Source organism: Helicoverpa armigera, chromosome 30 (genome assembly GCF_030705265.1).
Source record: "Helicoverpa armigera isolate CAAS_96S chromosome 30, ASM3070526v1, whole genome shotgun sequence".
Taxonomy (NCBI): domain Eukaryota; kingdom Metazoa; phylum Arthropoda; class Insecta; order Lepidoptera; family Noctuidae; genus Helicoverpa; species Helicoverpa armigera.
This window is the reverse complement of record NC_087149.1, coordinates 4,098,791-4,108,453: the sequence shown is the minus strand read 5'-3', so window position 1 is coordinate 4,108,453 and position 9,663 is coordinate 4,098,791. Positions and strand designations below refer to the sequence as shown.

Sequence of the window (9,663 nt, the reverse complement as noted above, 5' to 3'; positions counted from 1 at the left end):
ATATGTACAGACGCGTTCGGCACGAGTCCACTGTTTGCGCACAGAGGACATTTTAGAAATGTTCGCAAGCAAATAATTTGTCACTGTTTGCTAGAGCGAGTCGCTGCACACTGGCGAAACTTATCATGAGCTTATGAGCTTATTTATGTACCTATAATAAACTGTTAAGTATATAAATCTGTGAACAATTTCGAACAAGGGACTGGCCACTATTCAGCAATGGGCAAAGCTACCTTGTAATGGTGATAACCATGAAGAAGCTATCGCTTTTTTATGCTTAGCTGAAGATTTAATTCTATTTTCAAAATATTATCTCCCAAACCCGTACCTGCTTCAATCAAAGGCTTTTACCGACCGCAAATCACTGCTAAACCACACCCCTCCAATCTGGCCCCGCCCACTCGACGCATGCGCATCCTCCACCAATCACAGTCCTCCAAACTCACCCCACTCCAATTCCACCTTCTACCCTCCAGAATTGACCGCTTAAGATGTCATTTTTTGCGCGCCAAACCGATCGCTCGTAGCCACGCCCAAACAAATTTAAAATTGTGCCCCTTTTTAAATCAAAACCGCAACCCAATATCGTTTTGCGAGCCGCACTGAACAGTCGCTTTCACAAATTAACTAACTAATTAACCATTAGAATAATAAATTAACCCTAATAAAATTAACTGATGAAATAACAATTGAAGTGATGTGTTTGAAAAAAGTGATAAAAATTCTAAATTTAAAAATAAAAAATGATATTTAAATACTTCGAAGTGAACTGAAGATTACAATGATGGAACAGAGGCCGAATTCCAACTTATATCCTTCAAACTTGACGGACCTTCTTGCTGTGTCGGCGTACCAACAGAACGTTGACCGACTGTCGGCGATATCCGACGGCGAGGACAAATTCAACGCCGACACTTACGCCGACAATGTGGACCGTTTCGCCGAAAACGCCGACAGGTCTTCATCGCCTGTGTCAACCTTGGATGATGGGGACAGCAGTCAGTCGGCTTTTGGAGTTGATTTAACAGGAAAAGGGACGAATTTAGCTGGGAAGTCTTTCACTATTGCAGCCATTTTGGGTTTGACGAATGGTGATGAAGATGTGATGAACCTGAGTGTTCAGGAGAGGTTGCAACAGAATCAGAGGCAGCTGCAGAACTATTTGTATGCTGGGCATGATGTTCAGCGGCTCAATGAAGGATTCTGTCGGAGTATGGTTGGCGTGCCGACGGCTTTAAGACAAGGTAAGTTTAAGGATAGTTCTGATAGCTACTGATGTTTCCTTCTTTGGTCCAATTGGTTTTGTGTTTAATACCTCAAAGGCTTCAGAAAGAAGACTGGTCAGCAGAAACATCACACGATTATAATTTGCGAAAAACAAGGCGAAAAAGAACCTTATAAAAGGCCGTTTACAGAAAAAAAGCTGTTAGCCATCGCCAAACTACTTACTAGTGGTAATTGGCGCTGGTACATTTTGATAATAGTTACGTTGTTTCAATCTGCTTGCTTTATTTAGGTATGTAACTGTTACTAGACAGGACCAGTGCTCATAAGCGCTGGTAGATCGGCGCCGGCTTTATTTCTGCAAACGGTCTATTGGTTTCATGAAAAACTATCTTCCTTATTTTTGGCTGTTTTTCATTGTTTCTTGCCATTTCTTCTTATGACACTCACTTCTTTTTACCAGTAGTCTAGCTTTTGACATCTTTTAGCAGTTCATTTACGGAAACTCCATATTCTAACTATCTGTTAATTTGTTTCCTAAAGATAGAATTTTTACATTAGCCAAATATCTGAAACCTGACAATTGCTTTCTTTTCGTTTCATAAGAATCTATAAAAGCCCTATTTGTAATGACAAAACTTTGACATTGAATACAGTGTAAAGTCTATAAGTAGGCTGTCTTCGGCGCGTGGCTGTCGCGTGCCTCGAAAACGTTTTCATACATTTCCATAGAGTGATTATTGTTGCATTGACTGCCTGCATGCGGCCGTCGCGATCCCATCGCATCGCGCGGCTATTAGGTACGAGCTGTCTCCCCGAAGGGTTGCTTTAGGTATCTATATAAATTTCTTGGAAAGATTCTAATTAAATAGTTTAGGCCACAGTATATTACCTTGGGGAACTCTTTGTATACAAAAACTTTAATTTTTTAAAATTAAAAGTAAATATTATTTTCACCTATAAATGAATTTTAAATGGTTTTTAAGCTGCTTGAACTTTGTTTATTAATATTTGACAAGCTGAACAATTCTATGATAAGATGAAACACCCACAATGTTATCAAAAGCTTTCCTGAAATGGCTTCAGCTTGTAAAGTTTTTGCTGTTAGTAACCAATTAACCGTCATAGTTCTCAATAAATATCTTTGACTACATGAAGAGTTATGGAAGTCCTTATCAGCATCAATATTACCTATCTCGAGTTTGCTCTAAAAAACTTAGGATTAGTATAAATGTTCCTGACACACCTGCAATCTAGCTTTGCACTATTTATTGCAATTTTGCAACATACCTACACTCGAGCATTAAGTCTATTTCTGAGCACCCTTAAATAAGCTTTATCTTTCTTTTATTTGGAAATATCCAATTAGGGAAATGAGAACGTTAATGTCAGTCCTGCGCCTGATGTCTCTCCGATAGTGTCGGATTGCCGTCCCATCGCGCTATGAGAGTGAAGGAATAGTGAGTGCACCTGTGTCCAAACGCAAACGCTTGTGCACTATAATAATATATATGTCCTGCGCAGTGGGTTAATCTCCTTACATGAGGACAGATGCCGTAGACGATAATCGGCTAGGAGGATTAGAAAAATATTAAAGATACACATGTTTAACCCCTTCGTGAATCACTTATCATTATTTTTTGAACATCGTATTTGTAAGGAAGCTACTTAAAATTGTAAAATCGGCATTATAACATTAACATTTACAACAATAAGTACGGATAAACCTTGTAATCGCAACAATTGGACCCTTAGCCGTCATTCCTAAGGGTGGCTGCCGAACTTTTAATTACATAGACATTGTCGAGGGGAAGGCTTATTAAAGTCTGCTCTTTGATATGTATGCAGGTGGACTGTCGTCGGATTAGCGGCGAAATGACGAAAGTAGAATGTTGTTTCTAAAGAGGTTTAATTGAGGGATTTGTTTGTTTTTATTTTGGAATTAAGTAGCGTGAATGTTTTTCGAGCCATATTGCCTTAGAGTGGGTTCTTTAGGTTGTGGCACCGATGATTTAGGAAATCTTAATTGTCTGTGGCAAAAGATGAATGTTCTTTTTATGAGAGATTATTTGAATAACATCACCACAGGATTTATTATTTACCTTACTAACTACTGCCCGTACCGGAATAAAATATATGACTTACTATTGTTAGATTGCCATCGACATATAGGAATAAATATGTAGTTTAACAGTTCTTAAAGATTTTCAGTTTGAATGTCCTAATTTGATCTCCAAGATGATACTAGTAGCGAGTACTACAGTACAGACACTTACCTACTGCCTCTGTGCCTTCTATCTTCCAAATCATCTAATTTTCACATTTATAGGTACTATGTATAAATAAAGATTGGGTTAATTACACAACGGATTAATGGCGTTGACTCTTAGTTGGAGTATTCTTTCAACTTCAAAGATCTAGTAGCCTCTTTGTTAAACAGCTAGGTAAACATCAATCATTTAATGATATTCTCTTGCAGACAGTCCCCGTCCCGACATGAGGCCGCAGGTTGGCCAGATGAAGACCTCTAGAAGTCACTCCATGACGTGTTCCAACAGGTTTGAATCTATTTACCACTTCACTGTCCACGATGCAGATATAATAGTAAACAATTGGTGTGTATCACATATGACTCATGGGACTTGGAAGTTATTAAGCATACGCGAGACCATAGAATGCCTAGAATTTTCACAGATAAGTTGGGGTTGGCTTTCAGTCTAACGGTTGCGGCTGAACACGAGTGCGCCACATGGAGATACTGCCTATCTGACTTTGTCATTCAAGCCTTGCTACTTGCTTGCAATGGCTGTAAGACTTTCTGCCTTCTGTTATCCGTAACGACTGCCAAAGTTTAAGAAATTACAGCAAAGACTCCCAATTCCACATGCTTTCTGCTAAACGATTATGTGTTCATTTAAAGCCTAACTAATATTATAAATGCCTGTCTGTCGTACTACCACTTCAAATAAGCTACCTACATAGATAATTTGGACCGTAGATTACTTTAGATTGAGATTCTATGTATAGCCTGAGATAGGACATAAAGGAAAGGCCTGGTGCAATAGCTCGAAGCAGCTAGTAATACCTAAAATTAACATCCTCTCTCATTACCAGTTCCGGCAGGAGTAAGAGGATACGAACAATATTCACTCCAGAGCAGCTAGAGAGACTGGAAGCCGAGTTCGAGAGGCAGCAGTACATGGTGGGGCCCGAGAGACTGTATCTAGCTCATGCTCTACAGCTGACAGAGGCACAGGTGAGCTTACGATCAATATTCACTCCAGAGCAGCTAGAGAGACTGGAAGCCGAGTTCGAGAGGCAGCAGTACATGGTGGGGCCGAGAGACTGTATCTAGCTCATGCTCTACAGCTGACAGAGGCACAGGTGAGCTTACGAACAATATTCACTCCAGAGCAGCTAGAGAGACTGGAAGCCGAGTTCGAGAGGCAGCAGTACATGGTGGGGCCCGAGAGACTGTATCTAGCTCATGCTCTACAGCTGACAGAGGCACAGGTGAGCTTACGATCAATATTCACTCCAGAGCAGCTAGAGAGACTGGAAGCCGAGTTCGAGAGGCAGCAGTACATGGTGGGGCCCGAGAGACTGTATCTAGCTCATGCTCTACAGCTGACAGAGGCACAGGTGAGCTTACGAACAATATTCACTCCAGAGCAGCTAGAGAGACTGGAAGCCGAGTTCGAGAGGCAGCAGTACATGGTGGGGCCCGAGACTGTATCTAGCTCATGCTCTACAGCTGACAGAGGCACAGGTGAGCTTACGAACAATATTCACTCCAGAGCAGCTAGAGAGACTGGAAGCCGAGTTCGAGAGGCAGCAGTACATGGTGGGGCCCGAGAGACTGTATCTAGCTCATGCTCTACCGCTGACAGAGGCACAGGTGAGCTTACGAACAATATTCACTCCAGAGCAGCTAGAGAGACTGGAAGCCGAGTTCGAGAGGCAGCAGTACATGGTGGGGCCCGAGAGACTGTATCTAGCTCATGCTCTACAGCTGACAGAGGCACAGGTGAGCTTACGAACAATATTCACCCAGAGCAGCTAGAGAGACTGGAAGCCGAGTTCGAGAGGCAGCAGTACATGGTGGGGCCCGAGAGACTGTATCTAGCTCATGCTCTACAGCTGACAGAGGCACAGGTGAGCTTACGAACAATATTCACTCCAGAGCAGCTAGAGAGACTGGAAGCCGAGTTCGAGAGGCAGCAGTACATGGTGGGGCCCGAGAGACTGTATCTAGCTCATGCTCTACAGCTGACAGAGGCACAGGTGAGCAGTTGTAGAGCTAGAATAAATATTCAGGCCCAAGTTCGCCAACCGACGTAAACGTTCACCGAATATAAAACGAATGAAAGTGCTCCGTGAACTTTAGGGGGAAAAAGTACATAAAAACTATTAAATGTGTGTTCTAAATAGTCCCAAAAATCAAAATCAAAATCAAAATCAAAAGTCATTTATTCAAAGTAGGCTGAAAATCAGCACTTTTTGAACGTCAAATCTACAAAAGACAGCCCCCAAAACGCCCGCCCTTCACCACTTCCTATGTGTTTTTGCTGGGAAGAAGAAGTGGTGGAACAAACTCCCAACAACACAATTCTGTCTGTATGGTTTGAAGAACCGTATACAAAAAAATAAAATAAAAATATCACTAAAAATAATACACATAAATTTGTATATAAAAAAAAAACAAGTAAACATGTAATCATGTTAGCTAGTACACACCTTTCCCATACCTATTACTCAAGCAGCTACAAAAAGAAAATAATGTGGAAAAAAAAAGAGAGAACATAATGCCTCCATTCATTGAAAATAGGTATAGTTTTAGGGCGTACCAAGCGACAACATAAACAGTGAAAACGGTGAACTAGGACTACTGCTCAAATCAAAAGTCATACACATTATATTACGGGTCAAGAAAATAATTATGTAGTCAGCAAGACGACCTGGTACCACAAGCAGCACCCGTTCACGAGCATAACGCGAGGATCAGCCATCGCCCCCCTCGCACATTTTTGAGGGAGGGAGGCAACCCGACCACCGACGCTACCGCAAGCAATACCGTCTAAGGGAGCATGACGACTTGCAACCACATAACAAGAAATAAGTTAATACTAATAGTTTTACAGTCGCTAGTAAACCATTTACAAAATTGCGATACAACTCATCGTGAAAACAGTACGATGGTGGTAATCTGTCAGTAGGTATACATACAAAATGGAAAATGTCACGTATAAAATAAAAGTAAATCACATCAACTATCAATGATAACTCTTGAAGCTGTCCGGTGTTTAACATGAGGACCAACTACTCTTATCGTTTATGTAATCATTTACAGTATAGTAGGCTTTCTTCGACAGAATAGATTTGACTTGGACTTTAAATTTATCAAATGGCAATTCTAGTAACGACTGAGGAAGTTTATTATAAAATCGTATACCTAGCCCCTTAAATGTTCCATGCACCTTGTGAAGCCTGTGAATGGGTACGCACAGTTTATGCTTGTTCCTAGTGTTGATACTGTGGACATCACTTTTCTTAGTGTAGAGATGAATATTCTGCCTAATATACCCAGTTCAGCATTATTTGCAGATGCCAGTGTTTATGAATTAATTTATGTTTTAATGCCGAGATTGTGATGGCACGATTGCGCGAGTCAAATACAGCATATCATCTCGCACAGACGTTGCAATTTCGTTAACAGTTCTTTCACAAACTTATTTTCTTACAGGTAAAAGTCTGGTTTCAAAATCGGCGCATAAAATGGCGGAAACATCATTTAGAGGTAACCCAGCAAAGATTAGCAGTCTTGCAAAGACACCAGCCTCACGACCGAGATGATGACATTTAAACCAAAGTCACTCAACATTCATAATGGGTGGGCTCTCTAACAAGCAGTCATATTGGAAAATCCCATAGTGCTTCTGGAAACTGCAATAGTGCATCTGGAATGTAAAGAAGGTGTAATGGAAACAACAAAAGTGGGACTGGAATTTCTATTAGTGAGATTGGGTAGTGGAAAAGTGTAATGATATTTTGGGATTGTGTAAATACAGACAACTCAGCTGTGTATTTGACAATGAGTGTATTCGTGAGAAATACACAAATGAAGTGATGTGACTATATAATATAGTGGTGATAAGTGCAAGCTAGTGTATCATTATTTAAACCGACTGCGACAAAATATAAAGAAAACTATTGTGAAAAAACAACCATCAAAATACTCAAACTTTACTTAACTTTAAGTTCTACTTAAAAGTATTTGTGTAGCACTACTTTGGAGTTATTTTGACTGCGGTAAGTGTCCTGCCCAAAATGACATACCTACAGTTTCTATGACCAGAAAAAATATGGACCGAGCGATTTTCAAACTTACCTATGATTATGACTTTCATAAAATATATTGTTTTATGTTTATGCAAAGTTATGAACAATATTGTGAAGAAGATACGGTCATTGTGTGAAGAAAGCAGTCCCAAGTTGGATTCCCATCTATGTTAGGGTGGGCTTCCAGTCTAACCAACTGAAGCAACTGAGTACCAGTGTTTTACAAGAAGCTACTGCCTATCTGTCCTCCGCAACCGAGTTACGCAGGAACACAGTCTGTATTTATTTATTTTTCTGCCAACCAAAACTTAGCGTGTGTTTTTTGTTTGAGCTCATAAATCAGTATGAAGATGAATGGTAGTAAGCACATTACAAAAATATAAAAAGAATTGTTGGGATTAAGTTTTTTTTTTATAATTTTATTTGCATCTCTCAGTCTGCTGTGCTGTTTTTAGGGTTCCGTAGTAAACTAGGACCCCTTATTTCAATTTCAATCGATTTTATATTTTGAAAGTTTCATTTACATAATGACCGTATCTTTCTTTAATAACTAATGTAGAAGCACTTAAAGTAAGTATGTATTTTAAATCTATTTGTAAGTGTACATTCTCTAGTCATTAAAATAAACTCAGTTTTAAATATCTACTGTTTTTCTTTTATATTTTCACTAGCTTCCGCCCGCGGCTTCGCCCGCGTAGAGTTAGGTTATATCGCGTTTCCAAGAGATTTCTTCAAAAGTCCGGGATAAAAACTATCCTATGTTCTTTCTCACGGTCAACTCTATCTCTATACCAAATTTTATTGAAATCAGTTCAGTTGTTTAGACGTGAAAGCGTAACAGACAGACAGACAGACAGACAGGGTCGGAACCCTACCGGGGCTGCGGGATTGTTCGCGCGAGTTACCGCGGCCCTGATACATAAAGGACTTAAGAAGGAACATGATGGGTTTTAGTCAGTAAGAGTCTGACACTCCCTCACGCTGCACCAAAGCGGGAGGGGTCATTTGATGATTTCAAAACAAAAATTGGATGGATAGCGGAAAGACAAAAGAGCAACCTTTGTAACATTAATACCAAAACAAAATAAACTTTGTTTTTGTATAAAAGAAGATAATGTTTATTGTTGTTTACCAACTTACCCTTGAACACTATCGGGCAAGTGCGTGCGTATCTTAACGCGATTTAAATGATATTGTCGTGGATCAACTCTTCTTGTTGTTAAGATTACAATGCTGATTATAAAAAGGTGTTATTCTGTATTCTGATGTACTATACTACGGTCCGTTTTTTAGTTTTCACAGAGGGATTTTTATTTACAACAAAAATATTTACAGAGATAAGTTTATAAAAAAATATATAGGTAGGTATATAAAAGAGGTTAAAAACTAAAAAAGCGTCAAAAAATTATCGAAATAAAAACAGCTTGCTATGGCGATAAAAAATCGTCCCAAATCCTGATCAAGGAACTGAGGCAATTCCGCGAACATTAGCAAAAGAGCGACTAAAGATTAGTCGCTCACTAGGTCTAGTCTAGTCACTAGACTAGACCAAAAGTAACATTTTACAACTTACCTTTAAATTCCGTCGGAAAGCGGTTTGTATTTAACAACATGATTATACTACATATCTACGTAAACGTTGACCTTTATGAGACTGCAGTATGCATTTATATGCAACAGGTCAAGTGAATTCACGCTGTCTTCCGCATATTTTATAGTTGGCTTATTCTGTGGAGATAAACTCTTGGTTTTCTTGGTTTTTACAAAGGAATAAAAGGATACGTCTGTAGAGATATTTTCTTAATTTCATGTCAGTCCACTTATCGATGAAGGCTATCTAGGATGCTTTTTATCTGAGTGCAAGGAGCAGGCAGTTCTAATGGAAGGTGGGTGAAAACACTGGCAGGAATTAGATTGAACTAATATTACAAAGAAGATTTATTTTGTTTGTGCCTGCCCTAAAGACTCCAAATCTAGCGATCTGATTTCAAAAATTCACTGTTGAGAAGCTACACTAACCTCAGGTGACAAGAGCTACTTATATGTATTTTATCCGAGAACAGGAAGAATTTCCACAGGATAGCGGGTCAAAAAGCGAAA

The 9,663-nt window shown here is 39.6% G+C and overlaps 1 protein-coding gene across 1 annotated transcript; it reads left to right on the top strand.

The window, feature by feature from the left end:
- Window positions 1-515: 515 nt before the first annotated feature.
- On the top strand, window positions 516-7,192 carry LOC110380823 (homeobox protein Hox-C5a). Its single transcript, XM_064042991.1, has 4 exons — window positions 516-1,244; window positions 3,704-3,782; window positions 4,339-4,480; window positions 6,968-7,192. Exons 1-4 carry the CDS (start codon window positions 782-784, stop codon window positions 7,085-7,087), a joined length of 804 nt encoding a protein of 267 aa, XP_063899061.1. The 5' UTR covers window positions 516-781; the 3' UTR covers window positions 7,088-7,192.
- The last annotated feature ends 2,471 nt before the right edge of the window (window positions 7,193-9,663 follow it).

Bases quoted from the DNA above. Each gene is read 5' to 3' on its own strand.
- LOC110380823 (XM_064042991.1), top strand. From the start codon at position 782: ATGATGGAACAGAGGCCGAATTCCAACTTATATCCTTCAAACTTGACG. The intron at 1,245-3,703 runs GTAAGTTTAAGG...ATTCTCTTGCAG, and splicing joins GCCGACGGCTTTAAGACAAG to ACAGTCCCCGTCCCGACATG. The intron at 4,481-6,967 runs GTGAGCTTACGA...ATTTTCTTACAG, and splicing joins TACAGCTGACAGAGGCACAG to GTAAAAGTCTGGTTTCAAAA.